Here is a 21,896-nt window from a genome sequence, read left to right as displayed (position 1 = left end):
AGATTTGTATGCCGCCCCTCTCCGAAGACTATTATTATTACTATTATTATTATTAGTCACGGGCAAGATGGAAACAGTAAAGTTTAGATTTTTGAACATTAACCTTCAGAAAAAACATCAAATGTTTAGAGAGAAATTGCAAGGGTGCAGGCATTTATAGCCCAGCTGAAATCCATTAATATTCATATTTCTTTGTTTTTGCTTTCTTAGAGGGGCATTCTCCATACAACTGCAAAAAAAAAAAAAAAGGGGGGGGGAGAAAAACGTGTCACCTCTAAGTGAGGATCAGCCAATGTTAAATTACAGTCCATTTTCCCAAATCAGGATAAAAGCTTTTGGTGTCATCCGATGGCTAATTATCTCTGACTCACCGCTCACTTAAGACACTTTACTGGGTTGTACAAAACAGAAAACATGACATCAAATTTGCTCAAATTTCCATTTCTCCCAGGCGGCGTTAGCATAAAAAAGGAGCTGCAGGCAAACCAGGTCAAAATATCCCGGACATCAGGTCTCCAAAGTTGAGAAGTTCAAAGTCTTCCTGGCCTCGAAGCAACTATAAAAGCCCTCAACTTATGACATTTGGGACCAAAATCTCTGTTGCTAAGCAAGATGATTGGTCAATGTGTCATCCCCATTTTTGCAACTTTTTGGGGTACTAAGCAAAAAACTGCAGCCATTGTCACTCATAGTCATTAAGTGAAGCCACTGGGAAGGTGAGAAATGGTGGTCCCAGGATCCTGGAATACTGTACAATGGTCCCTCTACTTACGAACTTCACTCGTTCCGTGACCAGGTTCTTAAGGTTTGTAAGAAGAAGCAATTTTTCCCATAGGAATCAATGTAAAAGTAAATAATGTAATGTATGTGATTGGGGAAACCACAGGAAGGATGGAGGCCTGTTTACTCCCCGGAGATTCCAAGAGGGGCCCCACGGAGGCTCCTCCCCAACTTTTCCACCCGTTTCCTCCCAGGAGATTCCTAGAGGCCCCACGGAGGCTTCTCCCCACCTTTTCTGGCCCTGTTTCCTCCCAGGATATTCCTAGAGAGTCTCCACGGAGGCTTCTCCCCACCTTTTCTGGCCCTGTTTCCTCCCAGGAGATTCCTAGAGGCCCAAAGGAGGCTTCTCCCTGCATTTTCCGGTTACAGTTTCGGAGTCTCGGGTTTGTAAGTGGAAAATGGTTCTTGAGAAGAGGCAAAAAAATCTTGAACATCTGGTTCTTATCTAGAAAAGTTCGTATGTAGAGGCGTTCTTAGGTAGAGTCACCACTGTACAGTGATCCCTCATTTATCGCGGGTGTTACGTTCCAGGACAATCCGCAATAAAGGAAAATCCGCGAATTGGGGACATTATATTTATTTAAATATTTATGCATTATTTTAAGGTTTTATACACCCTGCCCCACTTTTACGCTACATGAACCTTTCCCATTCCCTTAATAACCATTCCCACACTGTTCTGTGCACGTATTGTGCCTTTACGCTTACTGTAAAATGTTTTTAATTCCTAAACACTCCGCAGTCTGCATTGGTTGCCGATCAGTTTCCGGTCACAATTCAAAGTGTTGGTTATGACCTATAAAGCCCTTCATGGCACCGGACCAGATTATCTCCGGGACCGCCTTCTGCTGCACGAATCTCAGCGACCAGTTAGGTCCCACAGAGTGGATCTTCTCCGGGTCCGGTCAACTAAACAATGCCGCTTGGCGGGACCCAGGGGAAGAGCCTTCTCTGTGGCGGCCCCGGCCCTCTGGAACCAACTTCCCCCAGAGATTAGAATTGCCCCCACCCTCCTTGCCTTTCGTAAGCTCCTTAAAACCCACCTCTGCCGCCAGGCATGTGGGAATTGAGATATTCTTTCCCCCTAGGCCTTTACAATTTTATGCATGGTATGTTTGTATGTATGATTGGTTTTTATAATAATGGGTTTTTAATCATTTTTAGTATTGGATTATTATTATATGCTGTTTTATTACTGTTGTTAGCCACCCTGAGTCTCCGGAGAGGGGCGGCATACAAATCCAATAAATGAATGAATGAATGAATGAATGAATGAATGAATGAATGAATGAATGAATGAATAAATAAATAAATAAACCTACACGATGAAACGATGCTCCCCGTGAAATGGCCGAGTGTACGAGCAGACTGAGATGGGGAAGCTGCGCGCAGACGAAAAGTAAACAATGTGCTGCTGTACTGAGCCAATCAGGCTCTGAGATACAAAGCGGCACTCTCTGGTTGGTCCACTTCTCCATCAATCAACCAATCGTGTGTTGCTTACAATCTCATGAAGGCAAGTAGCGTCTCAGATCGAGTTCTGCAGAAAACCCGTGAAGTCGCGAAAATCCGTGATATATTTTTCCCATTAATACATTATTTTATAAAAACCCGCGATGCACCGAGTCCGCGAAAGGCGAACCGCGAAGTGGCGGAGGGATCGCTGTACTGCCAGTCTCCATACGCAGAATAAAGAAGTAAAATTTTGAACAGGGGGGGACAAGAGGGCCGTGTTTTCAATTACAGCAAAAAATAAATTTAAAAAAAAGTCTACTGCAGTCACACATTTTTTCTTAGCTGGTTAAACAAATCTGGCTTTTAATTGCTCATTGCTTATTCAAAGGATTTGAAATTATGAGCAGCTCTAATAACTAGAAATAATTCTCTTCGGGCTAGCAGCTGAATTTTTAAAAAAGATTTAAAGACTGTTTCTTCCATATATTGTGCCTGTATAATACTGTTTTTATCGTGTTGTGAGCCGCCCCGAGTCTTCGGAGAGGGGCGGCATACAAATCTAATAAATTATTATTATTATTATTATTATTAATTATTTATATATGTGTATGTGTGTGTATGTGTTTTCAAATTTACATTTTTGCTGATAAAGAGTGGGTATACCAGGTGGCTCGACAGAAAAACATACATCTATGTTTATATAGAAAAAACAATTGCTGCCCACCTGCCTTCCATTGAGGACCTGTAGACTGCACGAGTCAAAAAGAGGGTGGGGAAAATATTGACTGACCCCTGGCATCCTGAACACAAACTGTTTCAATTCCCACCCTCAAAACGTCGCTAGAGAGCACTGTACACCAAGACAACCAGACACAAGGACAATTTTTTCCCGAAGGCCATCACTCGGCTAAACAAATAATTCCCTCAACACTGTCAGACTTTTTACTAAATCTGCACTTATTATATAATTCTATAATTCTATATTCTACTAGTTTTTCCTCATCATTCCTATCATCCTTTTCCTCCCACTTAGGACTGTATGACTGTAACTTGTTGCTTGTCTCCTAAGATTTTTTATTAATATTGCTTCTTCATTGCTTATTTGACCCCTATGACAATCATTAAGTGTTGTACCACATGATTCTTGACAAATGCCTCTTTTTCTTTTATGTATGTTGAGAGCATCTGCACCAAAGATAAATTCCTTGTGTGTCCAATCACACTTGGCCAATAAAGAATTCTATTCTATTCTATCGATAGCCACATTTTTTGGAAGCCTGCCAAAAAGGAAACCGTAGAGAACAGGCTGCCTGAGAGCCACTGTTACAGGGGGGCAAAATTGGTCTTAGGATAACAACTATTGTCTCATTATTAAGTGATGCTTCAGAATATGAAAAGCAAAAGGTAAAAAAGACTTCAGGTGTATCCTTAAGGGAATAACAGAGCAATTATGAAGAAAAGCACCTGTGAATCTCCACTGATCCTTTCTCGCTTGCAAATGGGAATTTTTTTCAGATCGGTTTCTTTCAAGAGGGTGTAAAATTAGACCCTGGACTTGCAACGGTTAGAAGAAAAACAAAACTCTTTGTGAGCACCCATCAGATTAAGGAAATATAGAAACATAGAAGATTGACGGCAGGAAAAGACCTCCTGGTCCATCTAGTCTGCCCTTATACTATTTTCTGTATTTTATCTTAGGATGGATCTATGTTTATCCCAGGCATGTTTACATTCAGTGACTGTGGATTTGCCAAAGAATTCAAGCTATTCTCCAAAGCACCTGAGTGTAGAATAAGAAGCAATGGGTGGAAACTAAACAAGGAGAGAAGCAACTTAGAACTAAGGAGAAATTTCCCGACAGTCAGAACGGTTGATCAGTGGAACAGAAGTTGCCTCCAGAAGTTGTGAATGCTCCAACACTGGAAGTTGTTAAACAGATGTTGGCTAACCATCTGTCTGAAGTAGTGTAGGGTTTCCTGCCTAAGCAGGGGGTTGGACTAGAAGACCTCCAAGGTCCCTTCCAACTCTGTTGTCAGTATTATTATAAACCTGGCTGAGGAATTCTGGGAGTTGTAGTCCACCCATGTTGCCAGGCTTCAAACACACTGCTTTGCCATGTGTTGGCAAGTTGGCTCAATCACTCGAAAATACCCTCCCTTTTCTTCCTTGGTTTTTAATTGTAAATGTAAATTCTGCTTCCATATTTCAGGTGACGCACTGTTTATTGGGGTGCATCCCCCAAAACCTGCCCACAGATGAATGGGCTCACTGGCAATCCTGTTCCTTCCTCTTCAAAATAGGGGGGGGGGGGGGGCTGAGGTTTTGGGAGCCCCAGGGCCCCTCAGATACGTGCCATAAAGGAGAGACTCTCTCCTAGACTTTAAGGCAGAAGTCTTCAAACTTGGCAACTTTAAGACTTGTGGACTTCAACTCCCAGAATTCTCATCTACAGGATACTGGCTGGACAATTCTGGGAGTTGAAGTCCACAAGTCTTAAAGTTGTCACGTTTGAAGACCTCTGCTCTAAGGGCAGCTTGGCTGCTGTCATCTTGGATGGACGCCTCCTCCCTTTTCGGAGAACTAGGCTTGTTCAAGTTCCACCAGGACCCCGTCGCAGTCTTTGGGGTGCAGGAAAACCACAGGCTTTCCGTGAGCACCGATTTGGGGTTTGTCACTCAGAAGACGAATCTTCTTCCTCTTCAGTTCTTCCATGGCGTTGGCGATATTGTCCACCTGGGGAAACAAGAGAGATAATCGGGTTTCGAAGCGTTATGTCAGCGTTCCAAAGAGCATCCGAGAAATAAATGAGAGTCCAAGGCTTGGCCTTCTTCAAAGTTCCGATTTATTAACAGGGTCATGTTATCACAACTGGAGAAACCCGGATCTAAAGTCGTGAGGGTCTTTCCACCAGGGTTAGAGTTCATTTCCTTGCATCTCTTCTCAAAAGCCCACCCCATGAACCATACATCTTCTAGAAACCTAGAAGATTGACGGTAGAAAAAGACCTCCTGGTCCATCTAGTTTGCCCCTATACTATTTCCTGTATTTTCTCTTAGGATGGATCTATGTTTATCCCAGGCATGTTTCAATTCAGTTCCTATGGATTCTTCCTCCCTTCCTGCCTTCCTCCTTCCCTCTTCCTTCCTTTTCTTTTCTTTCTTTCTTTCTCTCTCTCTCTTTCCTCCCTCTTCCTTCCTTTTCTTTCTTTCTTTCTTTCTTCCTCTCTTTCTTTCTTTCCTCCCTCCCTCTTCCTTCCTTCTCTTTCTTTCTTTCCTTCCCTCCTTCTCTTTCTTTCCTTCTCTTTCCTTCCTTCCTTCCTTCCTTCCTCATTCATAGAAACGTAGAAAAACAGAAGATTGGCGGCAGAAAAAGACCTCCTGGTCCATCTAGTCTGCCCTTATACTATTTCCTGTATTTTATCTTAGAATAGATATACCTTTATCCCATGCTTAAATTCAGTTCCTGTGGATTTACCAACCACGTCTGCTGGAAGTTTGTTCCAAGCATCTATTTCGGTAAAATAATATTTTCTCATGTTGCTTCTGATCTTTCCCCCAACTAACCTCAGATTGTGCCTCCTTGTTCTTGTGTTCACTTTCCTATTAAAAACACTTCCCTCCTGTACCTTCTTTAACCCCTTAACATATTTAAATGTTTTCATCATGTCCCCCCTTTCCCTTCTGTCCTCCAGACTAAACAGATGGAGTTCATGAAGTCTTTCCTGGTCAGTTTTATGCTTAAGACCTTCCATCATTTTTGTAGCCCGTCTTTGGACCCATTCAATTCTATCCATCTCTTTTTGTAGGTCAGATCTCCAGAACTGAACACAGTATTATTCCAAATGTGGTCTCACCAGCATTCTATATAGTGGGATCATAATCTCCCTCTTCCTACTTGTTATACCTCTAGCTATGCAGCCAAGCATTCGACTTGCTTTCCCTACCGCCTGACCACACTGTTTCCCCATTTGGAGAGACAGTCAGAAATCACGACCCCTAAATCCTTCTCTTCTGAAGTTTTTGCTAACACAGAACTGCCAATACAATAACAAAACAAAAAAAGCAGACAATACCTCCAGGCAGATGTGATGCATTCCCCCGGCCTTGTTTTTCTGCAGGAAACCCGCGATGGGGCTTTTCTCTCCCAGCGGGTGCAGGAGTTCTAGTTTCGTGTTGCCCAGCTCCACAAAGACCGTGTAGACTCCGTGATCCGGCAGGGGAAGGACCTCGCTCACTCGGGCTTGCAGCACATCCCTGTAGAGAGCGGTGGCTTTTTCCAGGTCAGGCACGGCGATGGCCACGTGGTTGAGCTGGCCCAACTTCCACAAAGATGGGGGGATCGCCTGGTCCGAGAAGCACCTGCCCGACGGAGCTCCCCAGCGGAGGAGGCGCGGGAAAAGACCTGGGACCAGAAGAAAAACCACATTTTTAGAATTACACTAGAATGTGAGAGAAGGGTGATATTGATGTCAAAGTGTAGACTAACAACTAAAGGAGAATAGTGATGAATATATTTTCCCTTTTAAAAATGGAATATATATATATACTCCCTTATATATAAAATATATGATTCGACACAAAAATATGTAACCCTTCCCTGGTGCAGAGCTGAAGGGATTGGATACTGTAGCCTAGAGGATAATTCTCTGCCTTACAAGGCAAAGGTTGTGCAGGTTCAAGTCCCAGTGGGTATGGCTAGCTGATGAGGCCAAAATAAGGCCGAAATAGATCTATCCTAGTCTCCCTTAATTTTCAAATTCAGCAAAAAAAACATGTGACATATATATATATATTCTTTTATGTATGCTGAGAGCATATGTACCAAGACAAATTCCTTGTGTGTCCAATCACACTTGGCCAATAAAGAATTCTATTCTATTCTATTCTGTTCTATTCTCTGCTCAAAAAAAATAAATAACACTCAAAGAACCCACCCTAGATCTGAATGAATGAAATATTCTCATTGAATAGTTTGTTGTGTACAAAGTTGATTGTGCACAACAGCAGGTGAAATTGATTGTCAATCAGTGTTGCTTCCTAAGTGGACAGTTTGATTTCACAGAAAATTGATTTACTTGGAGTTATATTGTGTTAAGTGTACCCTTTATTTTTTTGAGCAGTGTATGTATATACGTGTGTATGTGTATGTGTATATGTACAAAGTATTCAATGAGAATATTTCATTCATTCAGATTTAGGATGTGTCCAATGTTCCCTTTATTTTATTTTTTTTGAGCAGTACATATTGTTGAAAATGCTGCATCATTCTCAAGAATTTACAGACTCACAAAGTTTACACTCTCAACAGCCAAATATCAAACTTTTCCAGAATGGTTTTTCCTTCTGCAAAATGTGGATTGTGCACCTGAAATGTCCTATAAAATGTTTATAGTTTCACAGGATAAATCTTTTATTTATTTATTTTTATTTATTTATTTATTCATTTGTCCAATACACAAATACATAAGAAGAAAAATAGACATGTAGTAATATATATAGGGGTAAAGTGAACTTAGAGGAGAGGATATATGAAAGAAAGAGAATATATATGATAAGTGAGAGAAAGGAAAGACAATTGGACAGGGGATGAAAGGCACACCGGTGCACTTATGTACGCCCCCTTTTAGCATTTCAAGGGGCATACATAAGTGCACTGATGTGCCTAACATCCCTTGTCCAATTACCTTTCCTTTTCTCATATATCCTGTATATTCTCTCCCTCTCATCCACTCCTCTTCTTTTTTACTTACTATCCCTATATATACTACTTAATGTCTGTTTCATTCCATATGTATTGTATATTGGACAAAGAATAAATAAATTAAATAAATAAATTTCTCTCCCCGGCAGTTAAGCACGCTGCAAAATGCCTGAGGTTTCACAATCACAAATGTGTTAAACTGCAAATATTAATGAGCTAATCCATTTTTCCACCCCACATTAGGGCTGTGGGGCAGCTACCACGTTCTTGGCAGCAGAAGCAGCTGGTTCCTGCTGACTTCTTCGGAAGGACATGAAAGCAATCTGCACTTCTGTTGTTCGGATTTTGAACTAGTTGCCAACTTAGCTGTAGGCAGGACTGAGGAGCGAGAAAATGCCCTGCAGGGCCATGGGGGGAAACTGCAGATGTGCCTGTTGGAGCTGTCACGACTCCGTAGACAAATGTGAGAAGCAGTTTATTGTCTGCTGCATGATTGGAAAGGTTGCTGCAACAAAATTATTATTCCATGCAACAGAAATTCAGTCTTGGAAGTTTCCTACTGTCCTAAATGTTAGATTTTATTATTATGGCTGGTTGCACCAAGAGCCAGATGTTTCGGCTGGCCTTGGCATTTTATCCACCTATTGAGTCTTTCCCAAGGACTTGGGAGAGGCAGATGTTCTTTTTAAAAAAAAATAAAAATAATTTATTGATTTATTAAGAAAGGGGGAGGGGAATGGGAGTACAAAAAAAAAATAAGAGGGATACAAAGCAAGAAATCTTTTACAGAATAACATATATTGTTATTTATTTTATTTATTTATTTGTTTATTAGATTTGTATGCCGCCCCTCTCCGTAGACTTATATATTCATTTCAAACATTTATCTATAGATATTTATATTGTATTCAATATTCATGATTGCATAATCTCATATCTATTAAGTATGTTAGCTTAAGGATAAAGTAGTACTTTGATATATGTATTAAGAGATAGGTAAGATAGTAGAAGTTTTGGATGGGGTAAGGGAGGGGGGGATAGTACCTGCAAAGTAGCAGGCGTATGTATTTTGACAACATAGTTTTTTGTTATACTTGTTAAGTTTGTGTATTAAAGATGTTCTTATTTGATGATGCTAAAAGTACCATCATAGCTGTTTTTCCTTTTGCAATTATTATTATTATTATTATTATTATTATTATTATTATTATTATTATTATTATTATTGCTGCTGTTGTCAGCACAGTCAGCCAGGTGTTTAGACTGCCTTTGGCATATTTATTTTATTTTATTATTTATTTTATATTTTATGATTAGGTTAGATTAGATTACATTTCTATGCCGCCCTTCTCAACCGACTCAAAAACTCCGATTTTTGTCCATATATCAAGTTCAAGAATTTGGGGCAGCGTTTCTCCAATTTGGGAACTTTTAAAATGTGCACATTTCAACTCCCAGAATTCCCCAGCCATCATGCTGAATGGGGAATCCTGGGAGTTGAAGTCCATTGAGAAACACCTGTTCTATTGCCCTCTAATTGCACTCTAGTGCAGTGTTTCCCAACCTTGGCCACTTGAAGATATCTGGACTTCAACTCCCAGAATTCCCCAGTGCTCTAATGCATGTGGTTCAGGAGTAGTGTACAAAATGAAGCTTTCCTTGAAAAGGTGCTGTAGGCCTGCCCACCCCACAGACAGGGATATTGGGCTGGCTTCTCCCCACGATTTCCCCAAAGCAGCAGCTGCGGTGGCAATGGAGCCTCCGTGTACAGTAGCAGCCTACCCCTAGAATTGCATTCCAGACAAGGGAAGGAATTGCATCCCGCCTTGCGCGCTTCCAAGCAGGGTCTCAGCAGGGAAAGAGCATTGCACTCAGCTGGATTCCAGCTGTTGCAACCCCTAATAATCTTGCAAAGCGGCAGAATGGGGGGAGAGTTGCAAGCATTCATGCGCGCCTGCAACCAATGCAAGCGTGCATAACGTGCAAAGGGCCCACCCAGCAAGGTTGCAAAGGGGTCTCGTGCGGAAACCGCCTCCCTCTTGTCCGAGCCGTTTCTTCCCCCGACTCCCCAGCGAGTACCTGCCACCAGGTTACCCTTGAGGGCGGCCATCTTTATACCTGGCACAGCCAAGCTGGGCTCCTTCGCCTTTTTCGGGCGGGGTGAAGCCAGAAAGAGAACTGGCAACGGCGTCGCCGCGGGGTCATAAAGGAGGAGGAACGGTGGCCCCTCGCAAAGCAGGGAAGAACCACCGCTGGGTCCTAGCGCCTGTTATTTTCAAGGGTCTCTCTCCTCTTCCCAAATAGCAACCTTTTCACGTGTATATTTAAAGAACCACAACCAAAAGAGAGACGACAATGCAAGGCGGGGGATGCAGCCCTTAGGGGCGGCGAGGCTCTCTACTGCTCTCCTACATCTCCTATCCCTTTCTTCTATTCCTATATCTCTTCTTCTTTTCTTTCATTGATATGTTCTATTCCTATATCTTCTTTTCTATTATTTCTTAGATATATTTTACTATGAGCATCTCCTCTATAACCTTCATCATGTATTTTACTATGTGTATATAGATATATACCCACTAAAACCCTCATTGTGTATTGGACAAAATAAATAAATAAATAAATAAATAAAAATAAATAAAAGGTTGGAGAGCAATTCTGAGGCTGCAGAGGAGTCGCGTGTCTGTTGCAAAGCAGGGGTTGCTTCCCCTGCAGGCGCTCCGGCGATGCCCCCTGCCCCCAAAGGACCCGCCTTGGTCTGTGCTTGCCCACCCCGTGCAAAGTCTCGCTCAGCCCTTCCATGGGAGTGCCGCCCTACCTTGCAGGGTTGTTGGGAAGATACAGGAGAGAGAAAGCAGCCAGAGATCGAGGGAGGGAGGGAGGGAGGGGAGAGCAGTGCAAGAAAAGCCCCCGGAGCCTTCTCCCCATTGCAAAAGATTCGGGGGCCCCGCTTTGTTAGAACAGAGCCACCCGGACCCTTTTTTTCTCCCTCCAGGCGGAACCTTCCTCTGCGGAGCGCACGTTTCCGGGCGGACCCATTTGAGGGACGGAAGCGCCGCGAGAGGCGCCCGAGAAGCATGGCGGACTCCGTCGCAGCCCCGTCTCCACGGCAGCGGCTGGACACGTGTTTGGAGCTCCTGGGCACCGCTGCCGGTCGTCCCGAGCGGTTCCTCAGGTAGAGACGGGCGGAGAGGCGGGTTCAGGCGGGTCCGAGCGGGGGTCGGTCTCCCACGAAGGGTAGCACTACAAAGCCCATCGTCCCCAGCCTTCCACCCCCTCCTCCGGCCGAGCAGCCGCCGGGTCCCCCGCCTTTGGCTGCCGGGTGGGGAAGGGACCCGGATTCTTTGTGTCGTTTGTCTTCACCCCACGCCTGCTGATTGTGCATAGTGGGAAGGAACCTTGTTTGCAGTGAAATAATAGCAGTGCGATGGTTGATTTAAGTTTCTTTGCACCCCAACTCACCACCAATAAATTGCAGTGCAATCAATAAAATATTAATAATAGTCATTTATGCCGTCCAAATTAAGACCCAGGTTAAAAATGTCAAGGTTCCAGGTAGCATCCAAACTAAATCAGAGTCCATATGTCAAAGTGCTCCTCAAAGTTCCAATTTATTGCTGGAACCTTCCTGGCAGCCACACCGGGAAGCCTGAATCTGAGCTTCCCACCCAGTTAAAAGTTCATGCGCCTTGTCCCCCCCCACTCACAAACTTTTCACGTTGTCCACTCAGATTGTGCCAGTGTGGTGAGTCCTCCCTCTACTTCCGCCCAGGTGGGCGGGCATAGGATGACCTTGAACCCCTAGCAAGAATGTGGCTGCATCAGCTCCCTCCTGAAATTCACCCCTCCCAAGTTCCCATAAACCTCAGGCCTCTTATAGATAGTGTGGCAAGCTGTTGATTTATCACCAACTTCTGCCCCCGGCTTGACACTCAATGGCTCTGAACTGCTTGCAACAATCAAATTAACAATAAAGTCGATAAAACATCATAATCATGGTGATCTATTAACCTTGTATGTCACCTGGCTATCAACCGGCTTGGGTGGCTTGCAACAAATTACAATAAAACAATAATAATGGTTTATTAAACTTGCTTGCTTTCCAATGAGCCTGTGACTCACAGCTATCAAAAGAAATGGCAATATAATTGATATAACCTAGGGATGATTTATTAAACTTGTATGCCACCTGATTCTCAAAGACTTTGAGTGATTCACAGTTAAAAAAAACCCTACCATGATGGCACCAATAAAATATCTAAAAAGATAAAAGTTGGTGTGTGCCATGATATATTTCATATTGTTGGTATTTATTGTTAGTACTGTAAGCTGCTCAGAATCCAATTTGGAATTGGGTGGCAGATAAATCTAAGTAGGTAGGTAGGCAGGTAGGTAGGTAGGTACGTGGGTGGGTAGGTAGGTAGGGAAGGAAGGAAGGAAGGAAGGAGAACATGGAGGGTCAACTAGGCTTAAAGAAGGGGGGAAATCTCATTTGGTGAGGGGCCTCTTCACAATTTTAAAAACCTACCATAGCACCAATAAAATATCTAAAAAGTAAAGATAAAAGTTGGTGTCTGCCATGATATATTTTATATTGTTGGTATTTATTGTTACTGTAAGCTGTCCAGAGTCTGACTTGGAATTGAATGAATGAATGAATGAATGGATGGATGGAGGGAGGGAGGGAGGGAGGGAGGGGAATGGAATGGAAATCAAATGAGACCATGGAGGGTCATCTTGGCTTAAAGAAGGGGGCAAATCCCATTTGGTGAGGGGCCTGTAACCTCTTTCCCTTCCAGTGTCCAGGACGGCCTTGCCGCTGACTTCGTGACCCTGACCAAAGCGCTCTACGATTTGCATCACGCCCTCCGAGGAGAAATCGTGGCTGGGAGCCCGTTAGAACAGCTGGTGGTTGAGAACTTCGATGAGGAACAGATCTGGCAACAGCTGGAGCTCCAGAACCATGCTGTCTTGGGGTCCTTGAAGAAAACAGTCGCGAGGAATGTGGAGGACGAGGGGAGGGGGCTGCTTTCTCTTCTCCCAGACATTGAAGAGGAGGAGGAGGAAGAGGAGGCAGGAGATGGCGTGGAGGACATGGATGCAGAGGACCAAGGGGAGGAGGACGAAGAAGAGCTTAACCAGGAGAGAAGCAACTCGGAAGCCTCCAAAAATGGCCTTCCCAGCGACGAGGATTCTGAGCTGGACTTCGACATCGATAAGTTAGAGCGGCAAACCCAAAAGTCGAAGAAGAGCGTTAGGAAAAAGACGGGGACAGACTCCCTGGTGGACGACAGGTTCTTCAAGCTCTCCGAGATGGAGGCCGCGTTGGAGGCGGAGGAGAAAGAAGGAAGCAGAGATGACGACAGCGATGGCATCGATTACTTTGAAGAGATTTTCTCCGGAGATGAGGAGGAGGAAGAAGAAGAGGAGGAGGAGGAGGAATTCGGAGTGATGAAGGAGAAGAAGGTAAGCGCTTGGGAGAAAAAATTGTATTTTTATAGGGTAAATTTAGTCTGCCCTTAAAAGGTGATATTATTTTCAGACCCTTTGAGGCTGGCAAAGAAAGAATTAGATTTCAAAGCCATTCTCCAGATCAGTTTGGAACAGCTGGTTGTGGAATTTATTTATTTATTATTTAGATTTGTATGCCGCCCCTCTCCGCAGACAGAATATTTATCAAATTTGCACAATTATTTTCAAGTTCTGCTTTGTTTACATGCATCCTTTTGGGGGGGGGGAAGGGGGATTCTGAATAATCCTACAGCAAAACGATATTTATTTTTATTTATTTATTTATTTGTTTGTTTTATTTATTTATTTTGTCCACTACACAATGAGGGTTTTAGTGGGTATATATATACACATAGTAAAATACATGATGAAGGTTATAGAGGAGATACTCATAGTAAAATATATCTAAGAAAGAATAGAAAAGAAGATATAGTAATAGAACATATCAATGAAAGAATAGAAGAGGAGATATAGGAATAGAAGAAAGGTATAGGAGATATAGGAGAGCAATAGAACAGGGGACGGAAGGCACTCTAGTGCACTTGTACTCGCCCCTTACTGACCTCTTAGGAATCTGGAGTGGTCAACCGTAGATAATCTAAGGATAAAGTGTTGGGGGTTTGGGGATGACACTATGGAGTCCGGTAATGAGTTCCATGCTTCGACAACTGAAGTCATATTTTTTACAGTCTAGTTTGGAGCCGTTAATATTAAGCTTAAATCTGTTGTGTGCTCTTGTGTTGTTGTGGTTGAAGCTGAAGTAGTCACCGACAGGCAGGACGTTGCAGCATATGATCTTGTGGGCAATACTTAGATCTTGTTTAAGGCGTCTTAGTTCTAAGCTTTCTAGGCCCAGGATTGAAAGTCTAGTCTCGTAGGGGATTCTGTTTCGAGTGGAGGAGTGAAGGGCTCTTCTGGTGAAGTATCTCTGGACATTTTCATGCTAGCTCAAGTTCTTCAGCCGTTCTCTTTCCAGTGTGTTAAATATTCACTGTCCATCAACTCCTGTTTCCTTCTTCCTCAGGCAACTAAAAGTGCTCGCGACCTTAAATACCAAGATTACTTTGATCCGGTGGATGAGGGCAGCGACCCTCTGGATGGAAAGGAAGATGACCACAATAGCCAGGGTGGAGAAGACGAGGAGGAGGAGGAGGAGGAAGAAGGCAGCGCTGAGAGCGCTCCCGAGTATGTGGCTGATTTCTGTTTTTTAAAAAAATAATCCTTATTAATAATGCACAATGCAAAAAGGATATTGAGACTCTGGGAAAAGTGCAGAGAAGAGCAACAAAGATTGTTAAGGGACTGGAGGCTAAAACATATGAAGAACGGTTGCAGGAACTGGGCCTGGCTAGTTTAATGAAGAGAAGGATCAGGGGAGACGTGATAGCAACCTTCCAATATCTCGGGGGTTGCCACAAAGAAGAAGGAGTCAAGCTATTCTCAAAAGCACCTGAAGGTAGAACAGGAAGCAATGGGTGGAAACTAAACAAGGAGAGAAGCAACTTAGAACTAAGGAGAAATTTCCTGACAGTGAGAACAATTGATCCGTGGAACAGAAGTTGCCTCCAGAAGTTGTGAATGCTCCAACACTGGAAGCTTTTATTAAGCAGATGTTAGATGACCATCTGTCTGGGCATGGCTAGTTTAATGAAGAGAAGAACCAGGGGAGACATTTATTTATTTATTTATTTATTTATTACTTATATTTGTATGCCGCCCCTCTCCGAAGACTCAGGGGAGACATGATAGCAGTGTTCCAATACTCAGTGGTTGCCACAAAGAAGTAGTAGTCAACCTATTCTCCAAAGCACCTGAGGGTAGAACAAGAAGCAATGGGTGGAAATTAAACAAGGGGAGAAGCAACTTAGAGCCAAGGAAAAAATTCCTGATAGTTAGAACAATTAATCAGCGGAATGGCTTGCCACAAGAAGTTGTGAATGCTCCAACACTGGAAGTTTTCAAGAAAATGTTGGAGAACCCTCTGTCTGAAGCAGTGTAGGGTTTCCTGCCCAAGTAGAGAGTTGGACTAGTCCAGTGTTTCCCAACCTTGGCAACTTGGAGATATTTGGACTTCAACTCCCAGAATTCGCTGGCTGGGGAATTCTGGGAGTTGAAGTCCAAATATCTTCAAGTTGCCAAGGTTGGGAAACACTGGACTAGAAGACCTCCTTCTAACTCTGTTGTTATTATTATTAAATAAAAATAGATGCCTAATGAATTTATTTTTTTTATCCTATTGTTGAACAGGAGCACTGAGGCCATGGAAATGAGACAGACCAGAGGTGGGAAAAACAAGGACCCTTCGAAAAGAGTGACTTTCTCTCTGCCCTTCGAGAGCGATGGGGAAGAGGAACCGGCCCCATCCCAGGAAAAACCTAGCAACAAGCCCCCCGAAGTGAAATCGTCCTTCGAGAAAAGGCAGGAAAAGGTGAAATTGCGCCCCGTTTGTGGTCTTACCTGAAAGGATTTTTATAAATACGAAATCTTCAAGCCAGAAGGGAATTTGGGGGGGGGGGGGGGGGGAGGGGGGGGAAGGAAATGAAGTGAGGAAGGAACAAGAAACAGGTTTAAAACATTGGCGTCTTGGGGGTGAAAAGTTTGCTGGTTTTTCTCCTTCCAGATGAGTGAGAAAATCAAATCGCTCGAAGAGGAGCTGTTGAAGGAGAAGCCGTGGCAACTGAAGGGCGAAATTGGGGGTCAGAAGAGACCCGGAAACAGCCTCCTGGAGGAGATGCTGCTCTTTGACCACGCAGTCCGAATGGGTAAACCTCCAATTGAGCCCGGAGACCCCTCTCTCTTAAAAGGTTCCGGGGAAGAAATGCTCCTTAGCAGTTATGAAGGATAGGATAGGATAGGGTAGGGTAGGGTAGGGTAGGGTAGAGTAGGGTAGAGTAGAGTAGAGTAGAGTAGAGTAGAATAGAATAGAATTATAGAATTCTTTATTGGCCAAGCGTGATTGGACACACAAGGAATTTGTCCTTGGTGCAGATGCTCTCAGTGGACGTAAAAGAAAAAGAGACATTTGTCAAGAATCAGGAGATACAACACTTAATGATTGTCATAGGGTACAAATAATCAGGAAGCAATATTAATAAAAATTTTAAGTATACAAGCAACAAGTTACAGTCACACAGTCCTAAGTGGGAGGAGATGGGTGAATGATGAGAAAAAACTAGTAGTAATAGTGCAGACTTAGTAAATTGTTTGACAGTGTTGAAGGAATTATTTGTTTAGCAGAGTGAGGGCATTTAAAAAAACCTGTTCTTGTGTCTAGTTGTCTTGGTGTGCAGTGGTCTGTAGCGACGTTTTGAGGGTCGGAGTTGAAATAATTTATGTCCAGGATTCAAGGGGTCAGTAAATATTTCCCCAGCCCTCTTTTTGACTTGTGCAGTCTACAGGTCCTCAATGGAAGGCAGGTTGGCAGCCATTGTTTTTTCTGCAGTTCTGATTCTCCTCTGAAGTCTGTGTTGGTCCTGTTGGGTTGCAGAACCGAACCAGACAGTGATGGAGGTGCAGATGACAGACTCAATGATTCCTATGTGTTGGTTTATTTGATTTCTATCTCTCCTTTATTCTCTATACAAATAACCCATAGTGGGGAACATTTCCAGCCTGCGTTCCTCCTCACAGCAACAACCCTGTGAGGTGGGTTGGGCTGAGAGAGAGAGAGAGAGAGATTGGCCCAAAGTCACCCAGCCCTCTTTCACAGCTAAGGCAGGACTAGAACTCACAACCTCCCTTCTTTCTAGGCTAGCACCTTAACCAAACTGGGTGCTGGAGCTAGGAAATCTCATTTCTACATGGCCAAGATAATTCCATCATCTGGTTATGTTCAGAAAGCGCATTGTTAAACCTCACTGTGGGCTTTGTGTATTTTTTATGTTCCCAGCTCCTATGGTTACGGAAGAAACAACACTTGAGCTGGAAGAGATGATCAAGAGAAGGATAAAAGATCAGGTGAGTAAAAATTATTAATCTCCCTCTCATTTATGCTGCTTGAGAGAGGAATTTGGCCACCATAGCTTCTCCTTGATGCTGGTTTGCTGTTCTTAATGGGGTCTGGATTGTGGGCATCCTTCCTTGAACGCGGTGCAGAAGATGGTTTTTCTGTTTTATTTATTTTATTTATTTATTGGATTTGTATGCCACCCCTCTCCGCATACTTGGGGCGGCTAACAACAGTAATAAAACAGTCTATAACAATAATCCAATACTAAGAATCCTGAAGAGTCTGTGGCTGTGGAATTTTTGCAAGGAATTTTTGCAAGGAAGCAATCTGGTGCTTCAGGGTTAGAAAACTGCTAAATTTTCATTATTCTGGCATATAAAAAAAAATATTTATATTGTACAGATTTGTGTCCTTAACGCCTGCAATTTTGTCCGCTAATTTTATGGCTTGCTACAGAGAAAGAATTGCATAAAGTGAGATGTCCATTGCTACCTGCAACGAGCATTATTCTGGAGTTTCTTTTAAAGCACACACACACAAAACCTTTTTGTGTTCCAGGCTTGGGACGATGTTGTCCGTAAAGAAAAACAGAAAGACGATCCGTTTGAGTATAAGAAGCGTTTGACTCTGGATCAGGAAAAGAGCAAATTGAGTCTGGCTGAAATTTACGAGCAGGAATATTTGAAACTGAACCAGGTGTGTTATTCTCCCTTACTGAAATGCCAAAGCGGTTTGTTTATTTACACTCGAAGCCCCAGGAATTGATGGTTGTGTGAATAAATAGGAAAAACAAAAGAATTGCAAGTCAATTGCTAATTCCTAAATGGACTTTAGTGATTTGATTTTGTTTTCTTATACTGCTTGAATTATGTGTTCATACAATGCGATGGTTAGAAATTAAGTTTGGGTTTTTAAGAAGAAAACAATGTGGAAATATCCTACTAAATATTCAACAGCACTCAAGTGTAACCTAGGTTGATAACAGATTAAAAAGTTTCTCAGGCCCTGTTTCATATCCACGTATTTAATTTCTTCGGCAGTTAAACACTACAAATCATTTTATAAAAGGAAACAAACCTTATATTTTATATGAGATTAAAAATTAAAGCTACTTATATCCTGCCATTATTTTCTAATGGGAATTGCTCTCCTTAATCCCATGTTGTGTTAATACAGAAAAAAACAGAGGAGAAAGAAAAGCCCGAGCATGTCGAAATACAGAAAATGATGGACACGCTGTTCGTCAAACTGGATGCTCTCTCCAACTTCCACTTCATGCCGAAACCAGTAAGTACGATGTCCCCGCAGTCTTGGGAGTAAGATAATCAATAAAAACCCCTAAACAAAACGAAACAGTCATACACACATACACACCAAGCAAATCAGAATTTGGCTGTGAGTAGATGTTAACTGTCACGGCCTCTCACCAATGGTTGAACGATGTATGTCCACCCTGTCTCTCTTGTGTTTCGTTTTCCCTGCAGCCTGTGCCGGAAGTTAGAATCGTCTCCAACCTCCCAGCGATCACCATGGAAGAGGTCGCGCCAGTGCATGTTAGCGACGCTGCCCTCCTGGCACCTGAAGAAGTCAAGGTGAGGCATTACCATTCCCTGCTCTCCATCACTGGCTGATCCCATCCTTGGGAATCTGGTTCCCATGCCAGGTTGGGGGTGAAGTCATGTAGTTGATTGTACCCACCCACCCACTGCTGCTTATCTTAATGCCGGTGTCTGCTTTGCCTAAAGTGAAATGGTGTCATTTCAGTGGGTCGTGAGGCCGGGGGGATCATTCCAGCGAACAGCAAAATTTCTTGGCTTGTGGACATGTTAGTGGTGGGCCTGGGTTGGGTGTCAGGGAGATTTCTGAGTTCCCTGCTAAGATTTATGGGATCAAAGTTAGTTGGTTTCGGACTGGAGGCTGTGAGCCCTGCTGGGAAGGCTGGGGGGAGACCGCCTGGATGCTGAGGGTCTCTGGCCAGGCCGTGGCAGACCCTCACCAGCTTGAAGGGGTTCGCCACCTGCTCCCAGGGCTCCCTCCGTGGGCCCCTCTTCCTCCTCCCGCCACCAGACACGGGGCAGTTGGTCCTCCTCGTCTTTTTCCTCGCTGTTGTCTTGCACCTCCGGTCCACCAGGGGGGGCGGCTCCTCACCCAGCAACCCCTGCCCGCGCCACTCGCCCTGCAGCCGCCGCAGAGCCTGGCGAGACATCGCCACCCACAGCACCGCCCTAGTAACACCATTGGACCGGAAGCCATCGGGACAACCCGAAGACTTCCGAGTCCCCTGCTAAGATTCGTGGGATCAACCTTGGTTGGTTTGGGGATGTGGTTGTTGTTTTGCCGAAATGTTTCCCTCGCTTGGATTTCAGGAGAAGAACAAAGGGGGCGATGTGAAGACCGACGCTGAGAAGACCCCCACGGACAAGAAGCGGGACCGTAGGAGGAAGAAGAAGGTGAAACGCCTGAAGATGAAGGAGAAAGAGAGGAGGCAGAAGCTCCTGGAGAGCCAGTCGCATCCCAGCTCCAAGCTCAGCAAAGTAGCCTCAGAGGCCCAGCTGAAAAAGCTGACCAAGGAAAGGGGCACCTCGCTGCTTAAGGTACGGTTAAGAAAGTGGGGCCGAAGACCCCCAGAGCCCAACGCTTGTGCATGTATCCAATGCCTTCGTCTTGAGAGCAGCTTCCATTTTTACCCCGTTTGATGGCCATGAGCTGGTAGGCTGTTTTCTACAGCTGGGGAAAAAATATGGTCCAAAATCCCAGATTCTCTGCATGGGGTGGACCTAGCATTCAGATAGGGTGCTCCTCGTCCAATCACATCAAGGGCTGGGCCTGTCAATCATTTTGGAGGACAACCCCGGCCACCATCTTGGATCTTCCCCCAGTTTAGACTCAGTCCTTCATGAGGTTGGGTGTGGGTCAGTGAAGGGCTGCAAAAAAATTTTACTACCACACTAGGTGTGGCTTATTTTGTGGGTGTGGCTTGCCAGCCATGTAACCAGGTGGGAGTGGCTTGACAATCATGTGACCTGGCTGGGTTACAGGTCATGCGGCTGGCTAAAAGGTGGCCAACTTGACCTCACTCACATCCAGGGTTAGGGTTCGGTTCCCCTCGCCTCCAAGAGAGACAATTTCCCTCTCTGTTTACTATGACTGAACTTCCAAAATATACTTCTATGTATAGATGCCATATATGTACATACTTATTACACACAGGCACACAGAAATATACATTATCTACTATATGAACACACACACACACCCAACCATGTGCGCGCAGCTCTTCTAAAATTATACACATTCAACCTGAATCCTGAAGCATTCGAGCAGAAGTTGACTCTCTCCGTGCCCTCTGTTAGATACACACACACAAACACACACTGCTTTCATCTGTCTGGAAAAAAGACCGTGCCGCTTAACCCAACGGCTGCCAATGTTCTTTCATGACGGTCAGAATACCAACGACAGCTTTGCGTGGCTCGGCCTCCGACTTTCGCCATCTTCCGAAAGGCTCCGTTTTATTGAAAGGATAGACGTGTGTTTCCCCTTGGCCGCATCTCGGTGACGCGCCGTAAAACACTCTTCTCTCTTGCAGGATGACGGCGGAGACAAAGCCTTGAAGTCCTCGAAGGCTTTTTTCTCCCAGCTGCAAGACCAAGTGAAAATGCAAATCAAAGAGACGAAGAAAAGCCAGAAGAGACCAAAGAAACAGGGGCTCTCTGCCCAGAAGCTGAAGCTATGATGGATGGTGCATGGCCCCGCTTTGTATAAATTTAATTGATTTAGGTTTTTTCATTAATTAGATTTATTTTCCTTCTCCGCAGACTCAGGGCGGCTAAAATATTAAAATAAGGGTTGGATTGTTATTGTTTTGTTAATTTAAAACTGTGCTTTGGATTAAACTCTGTCGATAAGGCATCAATATATCCCCCTTTCTCTCGAAGCCGTTGCTGTATACAGGCATGTCCAGCTGATATGGCCTTTCTTTGACCTTTGGCCTGCGGTGGCCTCTGGCTAGTTGTGGTTCTGAGCATTTTTCACTCACAAGGAACAAAGGAATTAGGCGTGATGGGGTCCTGGACACAGCCCTGTTGATTCTCAACAATAATAGAAGCCATTTTTTTTTATTTTTTTTTATTTCTCAGGCTTTCTTTGATCTTCCTTCCCCAATCAGCCAACTGCAACCCTGTGAATTTTTCCTTTTTTAAATTTTTTGTTAAATATTTTTATTGCTTTTCACACTTTATATATCACAACATTTTTAAGCAGAGCTACAGCCATGTATGCACATTAATATTGTATTTATGCAGTTTATACATCGTTTTACCTTATTGTCTAATTCTATGTCTTCGCCCCACATTGTCCCTTCAATTTTCTAGTCTTAGTCCAATTATACCATTTCCCCCCCTTGCATTGTAGTCTTCTGAGTCTTTTTGACCTTTGAGTTCAATGGTTAATTTATCCATTTCAGCAGTCGTATATCTTCTTTATTATCGTGTTTTCCGTA

General features: G+C 43.7%; 3 protein-coding genes across 3 annotated transcripts in view; 1 reads left to right on the top strand and 2 right to left on the bottom strand.

Moving 5' to 3' along the window:
* Positions 1–21,896, bottom strand: part of MTMR10 (myotubularin related protein 10) — a 780,230-nt gene that overhangs the window by 697,338 nt on the left and 60,996 nt on the right. The window lies entirely within an intron of this gene.
* Positions 4,718–10,118, bottom strand: MCEE (methylmalonyl-CoA epimerase). Its single transcript, XM_070762188.1, has 3 exons — positions 10,015–10,118; positions 6,308–6,636; positions 4,718–4,968 (listed from the first exon to the last, which is right to left on the bottom strand). The coding sequence occupies exons 1-3, from the start codon at positions 10,043–10,045 to the stop codon at positions 4,816–4,818; spliced, it is 513 nt and encodes a 170-aa protein (XP_070618289.1). The 5' UTR covers positions 10,046–10,118; the 3' UTR covers positions 4,718–4,815.
* Positions 10,960–21,800, top strand: MPHOSPH10 (M-phase phosphoprotein 10). The gene is made up of 11 exons (XM_070762187.1): positions 10,960–11,110; positions 12,735–13,401; positions 14,471–14,631; positions 15,694–15,874; positions 16,067–16,208; positions 17,336–17,403; positions 17,954–18,091; positions 18,572–18,682; positions 18,880–18,987; positions 19,762–19,989; positions 20,985–21,800. Exons 1-11 carry the CDS (start codon positions 11,013–11,015, stop codon positions 21,129–21,131), a joined length of 2,049 nt encoding a protein of 682 aa, XP_070618288.1. The 5' UTR covers positions 10,960–11,012; the 3' UTR covers positions 21,132–21,800.

Source organism: Erythrolamprus reginae, chromosome 10 (assembly GCF_031021105.1).
Source record: "Erythrolamprus reginae isolate rEryReg1 chromosome 10, rEryReg1.hap1, whole genome shotgun sequence".
In the NCBI taxonomy this organism is placed as follows: Eukaryota; Metazoa; Chordata; class Lepidosauria; order Squamata; family Dipsadidae; genus Erythrolamprus; species Erythrolamprus reginae.
Note: the sequence above shows the minus strand (reverse complement) of the source record. Positions and strands in the feature narration are given on the sequence as shown.